Genomic DNA, 23,800 nt, shown 5'->3' with positions numbered 1-23,800 from the left:
GGGCCTTTTTTCTGCTGACAAACTGCAACTCTGTGTTGCTCTCTGGGAGACTCAGATAGCTATTTCTGCCTTTTAAGGCGTCATCAGTGAGCCACACCCACTTCTCAGATATCCTCCCTGTAAAGGTACAATGTGTCTTTTTCTTTTTCATAGGCTTTTATGTGCATATTCTTTCTAGCCAGGTTTTACCTACGTAAGCTAAGTTGTTCTATAGCCCTGGTTCTGTGAAATCTCATTCACAAGTTTCTGGGCCTTTTTTCTGCTGACAAACTGCAACTCTGTGTTGCTCTCTGGGAGACTCAGATAGCTATTTTCTGCCTTTTAAGGCGTCACACACACACACACACACACACACACAAACACATACATTCACACACACACACACACACACACACACACACACACACTTACTTTCCATATAATTCCATAATGATGGGAACTTGCTCTTTTGAGTAGAGATGAACAACCTGTAACACATGAACGACATTTAAACCCACAGGGCACCCCAAAATTTTGCCGCTAAATGTCAGAGTAAAGATGGGAATATTATTGCAAGGCTTAATTCCCTTAATTAGTTAATTAATCCCCTTAATTTCCTTAATTAGATACATTTATCTACTTTATAAAAATAATAAAATAAAATAAAATAAAAATCATATATTCACAGTAGAGAATGAATATATATATTCATTCTCTACTATGGAATACATGAATACATTATATGGATATTCCCATCAACAGTATGATGAGTTTTCTTCTAATAAGGGGGGGTTATAGGACATAAATTCCAAATTGGAGAAGCCTTGATTCAAACTTCCTTGTGCTGAATTGCTGATCTTCAGGATAGATCACACATTGGACTAGGATGGAGGGCTAGGCTTTTAACTGTTTTACGGATTACGAGTATTCCTTGATTTACAACTGTTCATTTAGTGGCCATTTTTAGTTATAATGGCACTGAAAAAAGTGACTTATGACCGTTTTTCACACTTAATGGCCATGGCAGCCTCCCCATGGTCAGGTGATCAAAATTCAGACGCTTGGCAACTGGCTCATGTTTATGAGGGTTGCAATATTCCTGGGGTCATGAAATCTCCTTTTGGGAGCTTCTGGCAAGCAAAGCCAATGGAGAAGCCAGATTCACTTAGCAACCGTATTGCTAACTTAACAACTGCAGTGATTTACTTAAGAACTTTGGCAAAGAAATGGTGCAAAACTCACTTAATATCTGTTTTGCTTAGCAACCAAAATGTTGGGCTCAATTGTGGTCATAAGTCGAGGACTACTTGTATAGTGAGCCACCTAGAGTCACTGTATGAGATAGGTGTCCATATAAGTCCAATAAGCTTCTCTCTCTCTCTTTCTCTCTCTCCCTCTTTCCCTCCCTCTCTCTCTCCCACACAGGGAGAAATGGGGGGGGGGAATGATACAATATATTTAGAAATAAATCCCTATACCACTTAATTTTGATGGGTTGATTTCCGGTCACCTCTTTCTGTTCAAAAAGCAGAGTTGATATCCAGAAACTTCACGTTGAAGGTACAACTGATTCTCTAATGCCTTGATCCCATCATTCTTTAACTAACTCAAGTGCTGCTCTGGGTAGGAATCTCCCAACTCCCTTGTGGATCAGGGACATCCGGGAAGAAAGAATCTACAAAATAGTCACTCTCTTCCAGTAGGAGTGGATCTCTGTCTAATCACATAGACTGCGATAAAAGGATAAATATTTTGTTTTATGTAGTATTCGTCCATATTATTTCTCTAATATTTCATTTGTAATACTGTAGAAATACAATATGTTTTTCCCCGCTCTTTTTGGCCCACCCTTCCATCTGTTTTGCCGTTCATACATCATTTTGTGCCCACCTAGTAACCCTTCCGAGGAGGGATGCGATGGCCTAATGGCTAAGATGCTGAGCTTGTTGATCGAAAGGTCAGCAGTTCAGCTGTTCGAATCCCTAGTGCTGCGTAACAGGGTGAGCTCCCTTTACTTGTCCCAGCTTCCGCCAACCTAGCAGTTTGAAAGCAGGTAAAAAATGCAAGTAGAAAAATAGGGACCACCTTTGGTGGGAAGGTAAAAGCGTTCCATGCGCCTTTGGCGTTGAGTCATGCCGGCCACATGATCATGGAAATGTCTTTGGACAGTGCTGGCTCTTCACCTTTGAAACGGAGATGAGCACCGCCCCCTAGAGTCGGGAACGAGTAGCACGTATGTGCCAGGCGAATCTTTACCTTTACCTAGTAACTCTTCCAACTTCCCCTTTTGTTTTATCAACATTAGCAGAGCTTGTTTGCTTATCGGATAAAGGAAAGATTTCATGCATTTGCTTGTGAACCAATGTCCTTATTTTTTTTGGCACACCAGCAAACCAACCTGAGCTTTTGGTCAGTTCCACTACTTCTTTCTTTGCCTCCTTCCCTCTTTTATTTCTCTTCTTCTCTATTCCATTGTTCATTGATATATTTAGCGTTTCCCAGGCTGCAGTTTAAACCCCTACCCATTAACCCCCATAAAAGCCTCTGCCGGGACAGAAGATGGACTTGTGAGATTATAGATTAGATATTACAGAGCATATCCCTGGGATTGAGGGAGGAGGGGTGGGTTGTAGTCTCATTGGGGATTCAGGATCCAATCACAGTGGCTGTGATCATCTGATCCCGCAGAGGCAATCCGGAGGCTCTAGTAAAAGGGGAGGCCTTACAAACATTACAAGTAGATGCTTCGTGATGCTGTGTGCTGCTCCACATACACACACACTCTCTCTCTCTCACACAGGCGCAGCTATTATATGCAGCGCGTTAGCAGGCATCGCTGTCACAGTTTTTGATCAAGGAATCACCTGCTCACACAATCCGAATTATCTTCTGCTAAAGAGCAATGCTGTCCTGACATATATTACGGGGGGGGGGATAACTAATTAAGGAAACAACCCACTGCAGACAAAACTGGCAGGAAAAAAAAAAGTATTTTTATTCATTTTTATTTTTTAAAAAAGGAAAGATGAACAGAAGTTCCTCCTGATGCTTGATGCCATATTCCTAGTTTTTCTTTTTGTCTGCCAAGAGTCAGGGAAATATATGGGTCAGTGAAGCCAACTACAGAAATAACTATCCTCTGTTTAGCCAAGAACTTTCTTGCTTTTGTTTGGGATGAAACAGAGAAAGTTCTCTGAAGGCAGACCGAGTGCCTTTGATTCCAGCTCATGACCTAACTCTAAAAGCCAACTCTGATTGGTCTCAGGACAAAGTGGACTTGAGCAACTGAAAAAAAAAGAAAGAAAGAAAGAAAGAAAAAAAGAAGAAGATCTGACAAACCAAAGACAATGGTTCAAAACGTCATCTTGATTTTCTTTCGCAGGCGATTGAGCCAAAGACCAGCTGTTGAGGAGCTTGAAAGACGAAATATCTTGAAACGTGAGTATCGGAATGCTTTCTCTGCTGAGCAACTTGTCTAATTGTTTTGCGTGTGGATAATGGAGTGTTCTCCTCTAGAAGGAGAAAGTAAGTTTATTGCTCTATGCATGATTAGTAAGCAGAAACTTTCCCCTATCTAAATTAGTTGGGCTCAGAAAATAATATTAATTCTGTAGTCATTAAGAAAACTGATGGAGGCTACAGTATAGTGATGTATGTATTCGTGGGAATACAATATACAGATCTAAAGTGTGCTGAAGTCTTTGTTCTCTTTGCTCTCAGAAGAGTCATGTGCACTATTTCACTATTATTCCCATTCTGCATGTCGAACACTGAGGCTAAGTCAAAACTCACTTGGAGGAGAACACTCACTGAGTCTGGCAGAGTTTTGGAGCTGTGTCTGTATTTATTAACTTCTGACCTAGTGTACCAGTAACCAAATTTAGATGGTAGGTATTTTAAGAAGGAAAATTAAAGATGATCCCAAACTGGAGATTCTTACTATTAAAAGTACAGTCTGTGCTGCTTTCCAGACAGAGGAAAGATCAGATTATTTGCAGAATGCTCTAACCTTGCTAGGCAACACAAATTCTAATTAAGCCACGAAGAGGTAAATTTCTCTGCCATCACTCGCTATGTAAGTTCTGCAGCAATGTCATCACTTTTCATCCAACTTTATTTCACCAACTGCATCAATATTTCACTAACTGCACATTGCTCAGGGTTTTGGACATTATCCCTTCTAAGTCAACACCAGACAATTATAGAGTCTTTGAACTTTTTCTAAGTTTTTCAGCATCTCATAGCACTCTTCATCAGGTTAAGCAGTAATAGTCCTAGCAGTTGCATTCATTCAAACATGCTAAGCTTGGTAATGGAGTGGGGAAGAGGGGGGAACAGCTCTGCTTACATCATTCTATATGGCTCAATATATTTACAAATTCAGGAAAATGGGCTGATTTAGTATCCAGGTTAAGAAATGCAGCCAGTAAGTGAGTTGTCTGATTTATGCTTTTGTTTAAATCACATGCTACCCAAAGATTAAGGCAGATGCCATTCCCTTCATGTCCAACACAGAAAGCACAAGCCCAGATATTTTACAAAAATAAGGGAGATTGCAATCTAAAGTCAATTTCTTGCAAACAACTTCCATGGATTTAAGCAAGTCTCTCTTCTATACAAACTTGTATCAGATTTATTATTTATTTATTTATTTATTTCCAATTTATATACCAATTTAGATTGGACTGGGCATGATTTGGCCAACGTCTATTGCTGAGTTCATGCAGCTACTTGCTGGACTCTCTTTTCTCTGCCATAGCCTTGTGCAATGGATTCAGGATAGCTACGTCTCAGCCCCCTTATTTGCAATATAAGGACTGCAATAGAACAATTCTACCATAAAGTTATTCAAAAGGTTATTAAGAAAATGCATTTTGAAATCTCCAAAGATGAGGGTGTCTTTTTTGAGTGTTCTTTGCCCAAAATTATCCTTTCCAGAAGGAACCCCACCTTCTAGAATTCAATCTGTTGCAGTCTTGGCACATCTGGACTGAGAATATGCATAAATGAAACTATAGTACAACCAAATGGGCTATTATGCTCCATAGATTCCCATGAAGGAGAGTCAACTGTGGCATGGAATTTGTCACCTTGTGCATTCAAAGTGTGGCAAAGAGGCAATGGCTAGAGGTTGGAGTACATCTGGGAGACCCAGCTTCAAGAACAGCTGACTGGGTAACTCTGAAATGGCCAGTGGCTGCACTCACTCATCATGCTTAAACAGATTGGATCAGTTGTATTCATGCTTGCTAAAGTTGTTCCTCATTAGCTTTTTTAATGTCTTAATATGTTGGGCAGCCTCTTAGGTTTCCTAGTTTAATTTACTGGGCAAATCAAGAAAATGGATCAATTCAATAAGCAACTAAATATGCTATGGAACAAAGATACTCTTTTTAGCTAACATGCCTCACAGATTTGTTACTATAGAATAAAATTGGAGGAGAAAGTACTGTGTACATCATCTTGAGTTCTTGAAGAAAGGCAAGATGGATGGATGGATGGATGGATGGATGGATGGATGGATGGATGGATGGAAGGAAGGAAGGAAGGAAGGACATTTGAGAGAGATAAAGGTGATAGTGATATATAGTGACCTTATCTACACACGCACACACACACACACACCAAAAATTGTTAGTAATCTTCACAGTTGGTCATGCAAACATCTCTATATAGAAATGTGTGCAACTGATGTCTAATCCAGAGAGGACTGGCAAATGTGAAAAGGAGTTCTATATCCAACATTATTATCCTTGTATTATGAGCTTTGGTGGCGCAGTGGTTAGAGTGTAGTACTGCAGGCTACCTCTGCTGATTGCTGGCTGACTGCAATTTGGCAGTTCAAATCTCACCAGGCTGAAGGTTGACTTAGCCTTAACATCCTTCCGAGGTGGCTAAAATGAGGACCCAGATTGTTGGGAGCAATAGGCTGACTCTGTAAACTGCTTAAAGAGGGCTGTAAAAGCACTGTGAAGCGGTATACACAGTAAGTCTATGTGCTATTGCTATTATCACATTTTCAGCAAGACAAAGCATTGGTAGATACCTCCTCCTGTGTAGGGATGGCCCTCCAGAACTAGAAAGAACCTTTATCACATATCCAGTACTCTTGTTATAATGAGCTAAACGCAGGCAGAGAAGTCAGCGGCCTGGCCTGAACTGACAGCAAGAAGAGCAGAATAAAAAGAGAGAGACTATCCCCCCACACTGGATGATGATCATTTTGCAATATCAGTTCCAGTGGCTGCTCAACTGGGGCTTCCCTGGAATTACTCCTCCTGTAGGAAAATGCCTGATGGATTTAATTTATTTCCGTCTTTCAAATGAAACTCCCAATCTCTGTGTGCCAGACGTGCCCCCAAGCAGATGGCCATGCATATACATCAAGAAAGCATGTTGAAAGCTTGACTAGGTGGCTCAGTGGCTAAGACACTGAGCTTGTTGATCAGAAAGGTTGGCAGTTCGGCGGTTCCAATCCCTAGTACAGGTCTCCTGCGTGAGCAGGGGGTTGGACTAGATGACCTCCAAGGTCCCTTCCAACTCTGTTACCGTAACTGTAACTGTTCGAAAAGTTAGCTCTACAAAAGCAGGGCTGAGGAGTGCTTCTGCCTGCAGGTTATCATAAGCCTGAACTAGGTTTGATAGCAAGCCGATAGGTAATATCTCCCTGTAAATTCCTTGAATCAGGAAGATGATTTTAGATCGGAGAGCAAGGTTTTGCTTTTCTCATTGGCTGCATTTGTGTGCACAAACGTCTTGGAGCCATAATAGTTGCCCATAGCTACCTTTCCCTAAGCCAATGTAACACCATGATCTAATGTTCTGTCAGTCTTCCTTTGTTCCATGAATGTGGAGCTGTCAGTGTTTTGTCCTGCTGCTTATGTGGTAATGACAGCAGGTGAAAAACATCTGAATTATGAGAAAAGTATTTTTTAAAACTTACTTTTCTTTATTTTGATACGGTCTATGTTTTTGTTCATAAGGCGTTTTTTCCACTTAGTCTATTCACTCCAAAGAAGTGGCATGGGGCTGAGTTGCTTCTGCATTTCACTCAGGTGTCTCCAACCAGGCTCAGGACCAAAGGAGGACCAAGGCAAAATGATATCTGGGACCTCCTCGGTAACAAAATATAGGTGGATAATTCCTCTGCAAATTCCTAGAGATGAACTAATATTCCATATTGGTAAATTAAGATCCGGCAGTGGCCCAACCTCAGTCTTCTTCTAGAAATCTTCAGCATCTGTTTTGTCCTATAGTCCAGGGGTCTCCAACCTTGGCAACTTTAAGCCTGGCGGACTTCAACTCCCAGAATTCTGGGATTTGAAGTCCGCCAGGCTTAAAGTTGCCAAGGTTGGAGACTCCTGCTATAATCCATATAAGATGGTTGGCCAGTCTTAGAACAAGCAGTAGTAGGCCACAACAAACTGCAGGAATATAATTACAGAAAAGTTAAATTGGGGTATCTTCATTCAGCAGGTGCCTTTAGAAGATGGATAAAATAGGTTTTGGGGGGGGGGTTCTTTCCAGGAATTTGTTCTGGAAGATATTTCTGGACAGGGAAGGGAAGATATTTCTGGACAGGGAAGGGAAGATATTGGACAGGTAGCCATGCAGTGATTGTTCTTTAAGCATGACTAAAATCTACCCTATAAGAGCCGCAGTGGCGCAGTGGTTAGAGTGCAGTACTGCAGGCTACTTCTGCTGATCCCCAGCTGCCAGCAGTTTGGCAGATCAAATCTCAGCAGGCTCAAGGTTGACTCAGCCTTCCATCCTTCTGAGGTGGGTAAAATGAGGACCCAGATTGTTGGGGGCAATAGGCTGACTCTATAAACTGCTTAGAGAGGGCTGTAAAGCACTATGAAGCGGTATATAAGTCTAAGTGCTATTGCTACCCTGATGAAGTACTATGTATGGGAGTTCAGTTGAAAAAATACTGGTAAGGAGAAGATAGAAACCATGGATGGATGGATGGATGGATGGATGGATGGATGGATAAGATAGATAGATAGATAGATAGATAGATAGATAGATAGATAGATAGATAGATAGATAGATAGATAGATAGATAGAAAGAAATAAAGATAGATAGATAGATAGATAGATAGATAGATAGATAGATAGATAGATAGATAGATGATAGATAGATAGATGATAGGTAGGTAGGTAGGTAGGTAGATAGATAGATAAGGCCAGTGTTGAAATCTAAATTTTTTTACTACCGGGTCTATGGGCATGGCTTGGTGAGCGTGGTGTGGCTTGGTGGACGTGGCAGGGGAAGGATACTGCAAAATCTCCATTCCCACCCCACTCCAGGGGAAGGATACTGCAAAATCCCCATTCCCTCCCCACTGTGGGGCCAGCCAGAGGTGGTACTTGCTGGTTCTCCAAACTGCTCAAAATTTCTGCTACCGGTTCTCCAGAACCTGTCAGAACCTGCTGGATTTCACCCCTGGAGAGGTGGAATGATAAATGAGTTTTAAATCAGAACCCTGATAGGGTTGCTTAAGCTTATGTCTGTGACATATACTCAGTCATGTCGGATGTTCCAGGTTTGCTGATATCAAAAGTATTTTTAAATCTTAAACATGAGGAACATTAGCAGCCACGTCAGCATACTCCTAGCAAGCATACTGCTTTCCTGGCTGTGCTAGGAAGTTACAACAGCATTTCCAGCAGATAGATGTGAAAATAATTCTGACTATATTCCACATGATTAATAATCCATCATGCAGGACTGATCTCACCTATCCACTCATCCTCCTCGCACAGGTCTGCTTCCCAGCTGTTCAGAATAATATTTCTGGTTTAGTTGGCAAAAAAAAAAAAAAAAAAAAAAAAATTAAAAACAAAACATATCCCCCTTGTCAGGCTAATCCAAAATGCGGCAGGGAGAATGGCAGCCTGGGATTTGAAGCACTTGCTTTCGATGGAGAACTATTCTTATTGATAAGTTGCAGATCATGCAACGGTGCAGAAGAGACTTTGTGATTCCCACTGCTAAGAAGTAGTTGGTGGGGTTAATGCACAAAAGCTAAAAAAAAACAACAACCCCCAAACCCCACCCTCTTTTGCATAGCATGAAATGCAGATCTATATATTAATAATAATAATAATAATAATAATAATAATAATAATAATAATAATAATAATAATAATTTTATTTCTATACCGCCCTTCTCCCGAAGGACTCAGGGCGGTGTACAGCCAATTTAAAAACACAAGACACAACAATAATTAAAAATTAAAATAATTAAATAGATTTGGCCGATTTAAAACCCCCAAAATTAAAATACCCCAATTTAAAATTATTATATTGACAGCCCTGCCTGGCGGAACAACAGGGTCTTCAGTGTGCAGCGGAACACCCGGAGGTCGGAGATCTTACGTATTTCCGGGGGCAGTTCATTCCACAGGGCTGGGGCTCCCACAGAGAAGGCCCTCCCCCTGGGTGTCGCCAGCTGACATAACTTGGCTGATGGTACCCTGAGGAGACCCTCTCTGTGGGAACGGACTGGTCGGTGGGAGGCTATTGGTGGCAGAAGACAGTCTCGAAGGTACCCGGGTCCTGTGCCATGGAGCGCTTTAAAGGTGGTAACCAACACCTTGAATCGCACCCGGAAGACCACTGGGAGCCAGTGCAGCTCGCGCAGGAGGGGTGTCACGCGGGCACAACGAGGTGCGCCCATAACCACCCGCGCGGCCGCATTCTGGACCAGCTGGAGCCTCCGAGTGCTCTTCAAGGGGAGCCCCATGTAGAGAGCATTACAATAGTCCAGCCGGGAGGTGACAAGGGCATGAGTGACCGTGCGCAAGGCGTCCCGGTCCAGAAAGGGCTGCAACTGGTGGATCAGGCGAACCTGATAAAAGGCCCCCCTGGCCACGGCCGTCATATGCTCTTCTAAAGACAGCCGTGCATCCAGGAGGACACCCAGATTGCGAGCCCTCTCTGTGGGGGGCAAAGATTCACCCCCAATAGTCAGCGATGGCACCTGCTGACTATATCGGGACGCCGGCAGCCACAGCCACTCGGTCTTGGATGGGTTGAGTCTGAGCCTGTTCCTCCCCATCCAGACCCGCACGGCCTCCAGGCAGCGAGACATCACATCAAGGGCATCGTTGGGGTGGTCTGGGGTGGAGATGTACAGCTGAGTATCATCAGCGTACAGATGACACTTCACCCCAAAACCACGGATGATCTCACCCAGCGGCTTCACATAAATGTTGAACAGAAGAGGTGAGAGGACCGACCCTTGTGGCACTCCCCATGCGAGATGCCTCGAGGTCGACCTCTGCCCCCCTGCCAACACGAACTGCGAGCGGCCGGAGAGGAAGGAAGAGAACCACTGCAAAACGGTGCCCCCTACTCCTAACCCCTTCAACCGCTGCAGCATGATACCATGGTCGATGGTATCAAAAGCCGCTGAGAGATCTAATAGGACTAGGACAGAGGAGCAACCCCTGTCCCGGGCCCTCCAGAGATCATCCACCAACGTGACCAATGCCGTTTCTGTGCTGTGCCCCTGCCTGAAGCCCGACTGGTATGGGTCTAGATAGATAGCTTCATCCAGGTGCCTGGGCAGTTGTCGTGCCACCACACTCTCAACAACCTTCGCCACAAAACGAAGGTTGGAGACCGGACAGTAGTTAACTAATTCAGCTGGGTCCAGGGAAGGCTTCTTGAGGAGGGGCCTCACCACCGCCTCTTTCAAGGCGGCGGGAAAGGCACCCTCACTCAGAGAAGCAGTTATAATCCCCTGGAGCCAGCCTCGTGTAACCTCCCGGGAGGCCAGTACCAACCAGGAGGGACACGGATCCAATAAACATGTGGCGGCACTAATCCTACCCAGAACCCTGTCCACATCCTCGGGAGCCACAGGATCAAACTCCTCCCAGATAATATTCTCAAGACCTACCCTCGTCTCCTCCCCCGGACTCACCCAGTCGGAGTCCAAGCCTTCCTGAATCCGAGCGACTTTATCGTGCAGGAATTGCACAAAATCCTCAGCTCGACCCTGCAATATTGGGCTAAATAGGATTAAATAGCAGCTTTCTAGCAACAAAGTGATGTCACTGACTCATCATTCTATCTGATGCATCAAATGGTCTTCTTTAAATCAACGAGATGTCCAAGTTATCTGAAGTTAACCCCAAACCACCACTCCCACACGCCTTTCTTTTTCTAGTGTCCTATGCCAGTCTCATTTCCCCCCTCCATTATTTTTTTTTTCTTTTCTAGTCAATGGCAATGGTTCTAGGCGGGCAAACCCCTAAATCTTGAAATAACCTTCAGGCTTAGAGGTCAGCTTAGTGATTCTCAGCCTTTAGACTCACCAACGGTGCTGTTCGAAGCACCTTGGCGCTGCTTTTCTCACGAAGAGCCTTTTTAGGTTTACAAGAAATCATTTGTAATCAATCACATTTCTGTGAGATGGGTGGCATATAAATATGATAAATAGATATACGGGAGAGAGGGAGGGAGATTTGGTGATGCTTATGGTAAGTTTGACAATTATTTTTACTGCTGCAACTTTCCCGTAATGAAAGCTAACTAGGGTTGAACCAGCATTTGTCACTGTGAGACCAGCTTTCTCCTACTCCAACTAACAGGCCTGAAACATTACCTTGTTTTGTCCCTAAAGGCCAAACTTTTTCAAGGCCACTCCAATCCTGCCTTAATGCTCCCCACAGGAGAGTGTCCATTCTGGTGTCATACTGGCTTGAGAAGGATCTCCTCCTCCTCCTCTTCTTCTTCTTTTCTTCTTCTCCTCCTCTTCCTCCTCCCCCTCTTCCTCTCCCTCTCCTGCTCCTCCTCCATGCACCTTTGGCATATAGCCATGCTGATGACTTCTTCTTCTTCCTCCTCCTCCTCTTCCTCCTCCCCACCTTGCTGTATTACTGCTAGTTTTGACAAATATTGTTCCACCTGATGGTCTTCCAAATCCGAATCCCCCTTTAGAAGGAGTGCCCTCCATCTCACCACAGGTCAGCCCTTCCAAGTAGTGCAGGCAGAAAAACCAAACCTGTAAAATACCAACACTAACTTTATTGTTAACAATAACAGAATGAAAGCTCTTGTCCCTTCCCCTTGCTTTTACTTTCCAAAGAACTAGGGAAGGTACCTTCTGAGATGTTTTTCTACCCGTCCTTCCTCTGGGTTGAGTTTTCTCTTATCTAGGCTGTGTCTCTTTCTCATATCTCCCAAGGTAATTCTCATAACCCCATGTTATTATACGAGCTACTTTAGCCAGGGAGATGTCCACAATAGCAGTGGTACCATAGAAACCCCAAGGATTTTCCTTGGGTGGCTTTGGGAAGAAAGAGAGTGGTTTGGTTTTGCTGTCCTGTTCCACCAGGCTTACTTTACTAATTCTTTCAGTGTTGTAAGCTAATTTAGAAACCTTGTCAAGAGCAAAGCGTGTAAATAACACTCGTGCATTTGGCACTTCAGAGCTGAAGGAGTTGTCTCATTAAGATGACAGGCCTGCAGCCAGATACTTAATTATTAATAGGTGGAAGAGCAGACTGCTATTACGGGGCTCATTCATTTTCCTGGCAGTGGTATAACTTTGTGGTACTATAAATCCTTCTTGGACGGCACAATTTGGTCACATTGGGTCTTCAGGGAAGAACAAATGGTCAGCCCATTACCCAAGGGCAAGAAGGAGCAGACCCCTAAGCAAGAGTGGTGGCTTCTTCCCTGGGGAGAAAATGCCATCCAGATCAGATCATGTGGGATGGACACATAGTGGACTATTCTCACATGAGCAACACACTTTGTTGATGGTACCGCTAGTGGCGTTATATAGTGCCATGGATTTGCTAAAGCCATTATTAAGTGCATTTACTATGGCAGTGCAGCCCTTTGGATCTGATTCTCCCAAGCAGAGGTGGGTTTCAGCAGGTTCTGACCAGTTCTGGAGAACCGGTAGCGGAAATTTTGAGTAGTTTGGAGAACCGGTAGTAAAAATTCTGACTGGCCCCGCTCCCATCTATTCTCTGCCTCCCAAGTCCCAGTTGATCGGAAGGAAATGGGGATTTTGCAGTAACCTTCCCCTGGATTGGGGAGGGGGGGATGGAGATTTTACAGGAACTTTCCCATGCCATGCCTACCAAGCCACACCCACAGAACCAGTAGTAAAAAAAACTGAAACCCACCACTGCTCCCAAGACACCATGAAGCACACAGAAACATATAGGTGACACCTGCCTGACCTTAAAGCACCGGCATCTTTGCAATCTTTGGAAAAGACACAAGCATTTAAAGAAAGCTAGCAGATGCTACCTGTGACTCCTGCATGCCCTGAAGCACCTTTAAGATATCAGATCCAAAGTACTATAACAAGCCTATTATTTATATGCTACTGAAATCAAATGGATATTAATTCAGGGAAACACCACTAATGTATAAACTAGGCATGAAAAAGAGATGACCCAATTTTCTTTTGGATGGACATGAAGCCTCTTTGTGTCTCTTTATTGGTCAGAGTGCTGTCCAATAGCAATAGCAATAGCACTTAGATTTATATACCACTTCCTACTGCTTTAAGCCCCTCTCTAAGCGGTTTACAGAGTCAGCCTATTGCCCCCAACAATCTGGATCCTCATTTTACCCACCTTGGAAGGATGGAAGGCTGAGTCAACTTTGAGCCGGGTCAGGATCGAACTCCTGACAGTGGGAATGCAGAATTAGCCCTGCAATACTGCATTCTAACCACTGCACCACAACAGGGTGGAACGGATGGGTTCAGGATGCAAATGAGATTAGTGTAGATTAGATTCAATTTAGACGGCCTTTGATCATGCTCCTCCTTCTCATAGGCTAGATTTGATTTAGACTCTCTTTGATCATCTATTCCACCTCGTAAAACATTACAGTTTGCTAGCAATTTGGGGAAAGACTTTGGGGCAACACCCACTTTTTGTGTTGGGTGTGTCTAGATATTGGACCATGGAAGTCCTAAAAGGGGTGTCTACTATAGATTCCTCAACATTTTCAACCAGCTCATACGCATCTGGGATTAGTACTTATTTCAGGATGCTCATGAATATTCCTATTATGCAAAATTAAGACTGCTTCCTTGACAGTTTTTCCATAACAGCTGAGGTAGTGATTTCCATTCCTACGCTATCCTCTCCCTCCCTCCTCCTCCTGTTCGCAACCAGCAATTCCGGTTAAATTAGAAATTAATTATTAAGGCTGTGTGGCTATCACATTCATGAGCAACTGGGAGATCCTAGTTGAAATCCACACAGTCACGGAAGCTCCCTTCGCAAAACCTATAAAAAACCTTTTTTAAAAAAAAGCTATTTCAATGCCTTAAGCTCTTGAACAAAGTGCAGAATATACATCTAACAAAGAAAAATAATTAGTAAGTCATATCCAGAAAGGTGCTTTAACGAACGCCAGAGCAAAAATTGTAGCATCTACGACTCTTTAAAGCAGCTACCTCTTTTCCTAGGACAATGTTCTTGCCCTTTGCAGCTGCCACATGATCTTGGTAAACAAGGAGGCAGCTGTGAAAAGTTGCTTATCAGTGCTAGATGTTCATTCTGAAACACCTCTTGGAAACAAAATCTGAAGGACTGCACGGTCTTATTAATTCTTTCTCAAATGCAATTCGTAGGTAACAAGATGCCCTGCAGATAGGTTGCTACCATTTTATAATCACTGGTGTTCCTGCTTTTTAAAAATATAGTATATCGGAGGCTACCTAAGCCGAAACCACATCTTTGCCGAAGCCTCTAATTCATATTCAAGGCTGAGCTTTGGCTGCTCATTGTCAAGTCTGCAAAGATTTCAGTCTCTCTTCGGTTACGATGTGCCTGAAAGCAGCTACTATCCTTCCTTCCATAAATAGCACCACGTGGCTGCCGCTGTTCTGAGAGTTTGGGAGGGAGCAAATATAGAGATCTGGACTCTAAAAATACCTTCCCTTCCTCCCCCCCACCCTTCAAGCACTATTTTTTTAATGCTTGTTAACCAATTGATGGATGCAGAAATCGTGCTTTTGATTTAATGCAGAAAATGCCCTCTAGTGGGGCTAGTGTGACAACGTGCAATGCAGATTTGTTCCACAATCCTCCTTCCTTCCTTCCTTCCTCCCTGTATTCCCCTTCCTTCCTTTCCTTCCCCCCTCCCTATATTCCCCTTCCTTCCTTCCTTCCTTCCTTCCCCCCTCCCTATATTCCCCTTCCTTCCCTTCCCCTTCCCCCTCCCATATTCTCCTTCCTTCCTTCCCTTTCCTTCCACCCTCCCTATATTCTCCTTCCTTCCTTCCTTCCTTCCTTCCTTCCCTCCCTCCTTCCTTCCTTCCTTCCTTCCTTCCAAAATGGTTTTAAAAACCTGTGGTTTTTTTTCAGGTCACACGTGCATAGCTTAATTTAGCAACAGGCAGCCCTGGATAGAGAGAATCCATTATTAACTCATATCTGAAGACTAAGGATATATTTCCCGCAGCGTTACAGCAGCTGCAGCCGTGCTTATTTTTAGCATCACTGTGTGAAAATGATCAAGCCTGAATACTAACCGTTTCCATGTATAAAAAGGGGGAAAGATTGAAAAGAGAGCATCTCTTTAAGAAACAATTTCGTTTATAGACAAGGAATCCCTTCTTCCCCCGCCCCCTCTGCCAAATGTAGGAAGAATCTATAATAAGACTGGCATCATCAGAATATTAGAAGGCAAAGGAATGCGTGGGCGTAGATTGCTGGCTATTGTTATAAATTAATCAACAAAATTACAGGAGCCTAGCCGGGTAAATGTACAAGGAACGTGTGTTCCCTGAAGCAGCTTCTCTACAATGTTCCAGCTTGTAAGGGCAGCACGGATGACTCAGAGAGAGATGTGGCATCACAAAACGATCATTTAGACTTCTAAAAGTCTATCGATTTTCCCTCTGAAAACACTCCTCATTGTCCTGATGGAGGAACGGGGTTGGCTGTTCCACATTTGTTGAAGTCCGGTTTAATTGGCCACCAGCGAGGAGAGCTGACTTTGGCATCCGCGGAAACCCTCACGCTTTAAAGGAGTGTGTGATGCTTCTGGCAGAATACCAAACCGACTGAGCTGTGTAAAGCGCTGGTGGTGAAAAAAAAAAAAAAAAAAACAGAGGCAGCAAAAGTTGGTCTTGATGAGGAAAGTCATCTCTCTCTTCATATTTTCTGCAGAAAGGAATGATCAAACAGAACAAGAGGAGAGAAGAGAGATCAAGCAGAGGCTGACGAGAAAGGTAAGCTCCCTCTTCATCTTCTCTGTCTCGACCAAATATTTAAACCCAGAGTTACTGTGATGCTGTACTGCAAGCCAGACTGATTTGCTCACCAATGCTGTCTGAGCTAACTGAATCCTGACTAGCAGTGGGAAGATGCATTTTTGAAGGGGGGGGGTGTATCCTGCAACTTTTTCTCACCTCCGACAACATTATACGATATTTTGGATACAGTCCAAGAATAAGCATCATTAAATCCTACCCTTTGCTGGACAGTGATTTGCCTTTTGCATTTAGCTTAATCAGGAATGTGTGAGTTGGCTAATTACCTCGGAGGACAAATTCAAACTTTTTTTGGGGCAGGCTTGGTAATTGAGTCAAACCAGAAGTGTAAGGTTCTGCTAGGACAAGTGTATATTGTTGTTTAGATAAGCAAAATTAAACATATAGATAGAGGAGACCTGGCTTGGCAAAAAAGAGTGTATGAGAAGGTTCTTGGAAATTTTACTGGATCAGCAACTAAATATGAGAAAACAGTGTGGTGCAGCAGCTAAAACAGCCAATGCAGTCTTTGTCTACACGAATAGATGCATTGCATTCAAATCACAGGAGGGAATAGTGTCACAGTAGTCTCTACTCTACCTCTAGACAACACTTGGAATGTTGTATGCAGTTGTGGCATTACGTGAGGATGTGGAGTTAGTTCAGAGGAGACCTACTATCATACTAAGGAAACTGGAAGCCAAACCTTACGAAGAGTTAGGTGTGTTTAGCTTTGCAAATTAGGTGACTAAGATGCACGTAAAAGGCTATACAAGAGGGAGTTCTTGCAAGACAAGAACCAATGAGTTGAAATGAAAGAACATCAGATTCATGTTGAATAGCAAGAGGAAAGACCCGATTGTAAGAATTCTAAGCAGAAGAATGGTTCATCTACAGCTAATGGTTGATTACATCTCTCCTTAAGTTTTCAAATAGAGCTGGATGGTTATTTGTCAGGAACAATTTGGTGAATGATTACTCCAGACTGGACTGGATTAAATGACCTGTAAGGTTATCTCATAAATCTATCAGTTCTGTGATTTTATGAAACAGTAGTAGAGGGATTGTGTCTGATCAGCTTGGATTTGAGATTCAGTTGGAAGATATGCTGAATGTATCACAATTTTATATTTTTATATATATATATATACTGTATCACACCCAAGCATATTGCACACGACTGAATGGAAGGCAAGGATTTTGCAATCCTCCTCCTCGGTATTAATATGGTGCTAGGTCTGTGGACTCATCCCACCAAAATCTCAACACACATAGTTAAAAATGGGACCAGGGAATTTTTTTTAGAAGGGACAAGGTCCTAATAGAAGCAATTGGAATTAATGCTGACCCAGAAGGTTTCTCATAATCGGCCACATTACATCTCTCTATGCCAGTAACAAGAAGTGCTGCCTAAGGACAATTCTCAGAAAGGGATTCGTTTGTTCGGTCATTCGTTCCCCAAGAGAATGCACAAATCTTTTGTGGAAGTGCTAAATATAGGCTGGTATTAAAAATACATTGCAAAAGCTCCTACAAGTTTCTCTGTCAATGTACCTTCAGACTCTATGAATAGAAAGTACTGTATAGATGAGAATGGAATTTTCTGCCATTTCATCAAATTTCCTGGTGAAGGATTTTCAAACACTGCCAGATGTTGAGTGACTGAATGAGTGGAAAGTAGTACTATATCACCTGGCAACAAACGTACATTGTGTGTTTCTTTGTTCTTGGGCATCCATTCTTGAACTAGTCTTGTTCGCAGGGAATTTCACAATTATTGTCTGTTTGATTATAGGAAATTATTGCAGCCAACAAAGCTGCTGGTTATCAGGAAGTGCCTAGCAACCCGTTAGTTACTCTGTTTATTCCTTAAGGGAGAGAATATCTGTATATAGGTAGTCCTCAACTTATCACTGGTTGCTTAGCAACTATTTCGGGCAGGGGGTTGGACTAGAAGACCTCCAAGGTCCCTTCCTGCCTTATTCTGTTTCTATGAACCCTGAAATGTACTTACTCGGATTCGAACCTCATATAGTGGGAGCTACCCTGTGGTTATGATTGTATTTTGAGCACTTAGGAGCCAGCCTGCATTTATGGCTGCCGTGGTCATGATTTATGACATTTTTGCCGGAAACTGGTGCTTACTTCCGGTTTCCAGCAAAAAGCACCCATGGGGAACAAAGAGTTTGCTTAACAACCATAGTATTTGCTTAATGACCATGCTGTTTGCTTAACAACTCCCGCAAGAAAGATTGTATGATTGGATGCGGTCATGTGTTGACCTTCTTAATTTACAATCCTAATTGCAGCTCAGCTATGGCCATAAATCAAGGATTACCTGTAGTCCTTTAGTAAGATAGCGGAGAGTATAGGTAGTCCTCAACTTACAAGCACAATTGAGACCCAAAATTTCTGTTGTTAAGTGAAAATTTTGTTGAGTGTATTTTGGCTCATTTTATGACCTTTCATGCCACAGTTATTAAGTGAATCCCTTCAGTCGTTAAGTAACATGGTTGTTAAGTGAATCTGGCTTCCCCATTGATTTTGCTCGTCAGAAGACTGCAAAAACTGATGACGTGACTCCGGGACACTGCAACCGTCATGAGTCAGTTGCCAAGTGTCTGGATTTTGGTTATGTGACCATGGGATGTTGCAATGGCCATGTGAAAAATAGTCATAAGTCACTTTTTTCAATGCCATTGTAACTTTGAATGGTCACTAAACAAACTGTTGTAAGTCGAGGACTACCTGTACAGATTCCAGCAAGAGGCCTGTGGAAAGCAACTTATGTTTGCACTGACAAACAGAAGTGTGCCATGAAAGGAAGACAACTCAGTTTCAATACCTTGAACTCTGTCTATCTATCTATCTATCCATCCATCCATCCATCTCTACCTACCTACCTATCCATCTATCTATATAGCTACCTACCTATCCATCTCTATCATCTATCCATCCATCCACCCACCCACCCATCCATCTCTACCTACCTACTTATCCATCTATCTACCTACCTACCTATCCATCTCTATCATCTATCTGTCCATCTATCTCTACCTACCTACCTATCCATCTATCTATATACCTACCTATCTATCCATCTCTATCATCTATCTATCCATCTATCATCAATCTATCTATCCATCCATCATGTCTGTCTGTCTGTCTATCTATCTCTACCTATCTACCATCTATCCATCTATATACCTACCTACCTATCCATATCTATCTATCCATCCATCCATCCATCCATCCCTACCTACCTACCCATCTCTATCATCTATCTATCTATATCTATCATCTATCATCAATCCATCCATCCATTGTCTGTCTATCTATCCATTGTCTGTCTGTCTGTCTGTCTGTCTATCATCACTCATCTATCTATTTCCTGCCTTTATTATTTTTACAAATAACTCAAGGCAGCGAACACACACAATGCTTTTTCCTCCTCCTATTTTCCCCTCAACAACCCTGTGAGGTCAATTGGGCTAAAAGAGGATGACTAGCCCAAAGTCACCCAGCCAGCTTTCTAGCCTGGTTGCCTTAACCCCTACACCAAGTCGTCTCTTTGCCGTGCAGTGTTTCCTCAGAAAAGACTGAGATGGTTTGCAAAGCAAACATGGAGCAAGAGGCTTGCTTCACGCTTACAAAGGAAGGGTCCTCCTTCTTGACCTGCAAACTAACCGTGAAGGAGTTTTTGAATGAACCTTCATGGAAGCGAAGGATCCCTCCAAAGACGTGCCTGGTCTTAGCTCCAAGCACTCCTTTTCTCTCACTGCTGCCAGGAGCTGAGTGAGCAAGCTGGCAGCAGAAAAGGGGAAAGATTGTAAGAACATTGAAGGTAGCTGTAAACAATTGTTGGCATGTCTAGCTCCTACAAGTATCCAGAGGCTTCCTACCGCAAAGTTTCATGGCATGTTTTGCAATCTAGAGCCAAGAACACACTGGCATGCACGTTAAGCGCAAGAAAGATGGTAACACGGATCTATAAAAATGACATCACCTATCCTCCTATACCCACCACATTATTTATCATAGAAATGGCACCTGCAGAGCGCCACCTGCACATGCTGAAATGGGGATGGGCACATCCAACACCAAGTTATAGAATGACAATGCACGGCATTCATTTTTGAATTGCCAGTCCGTCAAAGCGTAAGAAATGTTTTGTGAGACTAAACCTACAGTCCATTTGGTCCAGTTTTCTGTGTGACCTAATGGTCAGCCTGACATATGCTGGAAGAATGGGTTTTTCATGTTTATAATTTTCCTAGATTGCGTTTCAAAATATACCCTGAGGTGTGCCTTCCTAATGGTATACCCTGCTGGGAACTCAAATCTAACTTGAGAAATGATGTACCTAATGTAATGTATAAAGAAGGGGCCTGTCGGAAGTAGATAAGTTTTCAAGATACTAAATGCAACATTAAAAAGGAAAAAAAGTTTCTTAGGAGATATCCAGAGTTTACAACTGAGCCGTGGTCGCGAAGTGGATAGAACATAGTATTGCAGACTAATTCTGCCGACTGCCAACAGTTCGATCCTGACTGGTTCAAGGTTGACTCAGCCTTCCATCCTTCTGAGGTGGGTAAAATGAGGACCCAGATTGTTGGGGGGCAATAGGCTGACTCTGTAAACCACTTAGAGAGGCACTGTGAAGTGGTATGTAAGTCTAAGTGCTATTGCTATTGTTATTACAGCAGAGCAATTGTAAGGTAGCCCAAGGAATGTCTACATTTTGGTCATGAGTGAACAAGTGTATCAAATAGAAATATCTTTTTACATTTCTTTATGTGATCCAAAGAAGTCAGCAGAAAGGAAAAGTAGGCATTTCTGTGAATATTCTCCACCCAAGTCTCTTGACAGTTCTCACATTGCATGATTTTTTTCCTCCCAAAGCTTAATCAACGACCTACGGTTGATGAATTAAGAGACAGAAAAATCCTCATCCGATTCAGCGATTATGTGGAGGTGGCAAAAGCACAGGATTACGACCGACGAGCAGACAAGCCATGGACCAGGCTTTCAGCAGCAGACAAGGTACTGAGGCGTTTTTGTTTTTATGGACATATGCCTGCCAAAGGTGTAATGTGCCACCCTTCTCTTTCATGCCAGAATATACAGGTAGTCCTCGACTTACGACTGTGATGGAACCTGCCCATGACACTCGTAAGTCATCATAGTTGTAAAGCAGATCATCATGTGACTGACCCAATCTTTGGATCTCTTTTGTGTCAGTCATTAAGCCAATCACCATACTCATTAAATGAACACTGCAGACATTAAGTGAACCCACTGTTTGCTATGAGGCATTCTTGCTGAAAACTGAAAGTAAATCCAGTTTTCAGCAAAAACGTAAATCGTGGTTGCATGATTATGGGATGTTGCAAACGGCTGTAAATGTGAGCCAGTTGCCAAGCATCCAAAATGCAGTCATGTGACCACGATGGGGGGCTTGTCATAACTTCAGATCTAGGTCATGACAGTTTATATTTCCATTTAAGATTTTGCCAGACCCCTTGCTTACACTGAGAAATGAATCTTTGAAATAGATTTTCCTTCTATGTGCTGAAATGAAAAATCACTGCAGCAAAGCTGTTCATATAAGAATAGTATGGCGGGTCAATTGAGAATATATTTGCCCATTTTGGCCATGTGCCATTAAGCTAGAGATAGATCCAAAAAGAGACATATTGATCTTTATTTAGCACAGTAAGGTGTGATGCTGCAATTCGCTTATTTATTATGATTTATTCAGAATATTTATATGGCCTCTCAACTTATACCATGCCTTAGAGAATCAGGGAGTGATCAATTTTTGACAGCCTCACAGCCATAAGTGGGGCTGTCAATATCTGATGTTTTGTTTTTGAACAATATTGTTTAGGTACAATGTTTCTCAACTTTGGCAACTTGAAGATGTGCAGACTTCAACTCCCAGAATTCCCCAGCCAGCACCCAACTACTTTAGGCTAGAAGTAAATTCCTGCCGATTGCTCTTTACCTGTTCACACATGGCAATCCCTCAATTTGATTTGTTCAGTATGGTGGAAAAACAGAACCTATTAAGGAGCTATTTTTTTAATTTATTTTTTATTTATTTTATTTTGAATTTGTATACCGCCCTTCTCCCTGAGGACTCAGGGCGCTGAACAGCCAAATAAAAACATCAAATACAAATATTAAAATACAGTTAAAAATATATATATACATTTGGCCCCATTAATTAAAACGATAAACAAAAGAAAACAATTAAAAACCTTTAAAAAGAATTAAGCCAGCCCGGCTTGTTGGGAAAAGAAAGTTTTAAGGGCACGGCGGAAGGCACTGAGGTCATGGATTCTCCTTATCTCAGGGGGCAACTGATTCCAGAGGGTGGGTGCCCCCACAGAGAAGGCCCTCCCCCTGGGGGTCACCAGCCTGCATTGTTTGGCTGATGGCACCCCGAGGAGGCCCTCTCTGTGGGAGCGCACGGGTCGGTGGGAGGTCGTCGGTGGCAGTAGGCGGTCTCGAAGATAGCTAGGCCCTATGCCATTTCACGGAGTCCCTCCACCCTGGAGTTACTCTGTTGCCACCCACTGCTAGGGATGTGGATGAGACTTCAACAAACTGTTCAATTGGAAGGGCTTATGATTCTTTACTGAGAAGGATGTCATTTCAGTTAAATTTTAAGCTGTGCCTTTTCTTACCAGTTTTAAAGGATTAATTCACCTTGTTTCTGTTTGAATTTTCCAGGCAGCCATTCGTAAAGAGCTAAATGAATACAAAAGTAATGAAATGGAGGTACATGCATCAAGCAAGCATTTGACAAGGTCAGTTGCCCAGATAGTATGTATCCATCCATTGAATATCAGTCTGTCCATCTAATATCTATCTATCTATCTATCTATCTATCTATCTATCTATCTATCTATCTATCTATATCAGTCATCTAATATCTATCTATCTATCATCTATCTATCTATCTATCTATCATCTATCTATCTATCTCTAATCTATCAGTCATCTAATATCTATCTATCTATCTATCTATCTATCTATCTATCTATCTATCTATCTATCTAATCTAATCTAATCTAATCTAATCTAATCTATCTATCCTCTCTCTCTCTCATCCCTCTCTCTCTCTCTACAAAACCTGCAGAATGTTCTACTTTACTGCAGCACTCTTCCAGAACTTGGAACAGTTGCTAGGGTTCAATCTGGGTCGGTCAACAGGACCAGAGATTTAGTCTTCCAAGCTTTGGAACTTGTGCTGCAGCCCATCCTCAAGGGTCATCTCTCTCACCAGAATGTGAGAGTATTTCACATTCTCACCTTCTGGTAAGAGAGAAGTTTCCTAAAGATGGGCTCTAGCACAAGTATGAAAGCTTGGAAAACTAAACCTCTGGTTCCGGTGACTGGTCCAGTTTGGATCCTGCAACTTTATGCTGGGGCATACATATTAGTCTTCATTTGTGAGTTGCTGAGGTGTCCAAGGTGATTGAAATGAAACTGATCTATCTGCTTTTTATCCCAAACTCACCATTAATTTACTTGATAATTCTCTAAGCATAAGCATTTTAACT

At 42.6% G+C, this 23,800-nt stretch overlaps 1 protein-coding gene across 4 annotated transcripts in view; it reads left to right on the top strand.

The window, feature by feature from the left end:
• Positions 1–23,800, top strand: part of PHACTR3 (phosphatase and actin regulator 3) — a 299,314-nt gene that overhangs the window by 273,796 nt on the left and 1,718 nt on the right. For all 4 annotated transcript variants that reach the window (XM_034433126.3, XM_034433124.3, XM_034433128.3 and 1 more), the window contains 4 exons: positions 3,362–3,417; positions 16,147–16,208; positions 21,132–21,272; positions 22,968–23,044. In XM_034433126.3, coding sequence (XP_034289017.1) covers positions 3,362–3,417; positions 16,147–16,208; positions 21,132–21,272; positions 22,968–23,044 — 336 coding nt within the window. The remainder of the gene's footprint in view (positions 1–3,361; positions 3,418–16,146; positions 16,209–21,131; positions 21,273–22,967; positions 23,045–23,800) is intronic.

Source organism: Pantherophis guttatus, chromosome 3 (genome assembly GCF_059756535.1).
Source record: "Pantherophis guttatus breed Tessera chromosome 3, ASM5975653v1, whole genome shotgun sequence".
NCBI lineage: Eukaryota > Metazoa > Chordata > Lepidosauria > Squamata > Colubridae > Pantherophis > Pantherophis guttatus.
The sequence above is the reverse complement of the archived record's forward strand: the minus strand, read 5'-3'. Positions and strand labels throughout refer to the sequence as shown.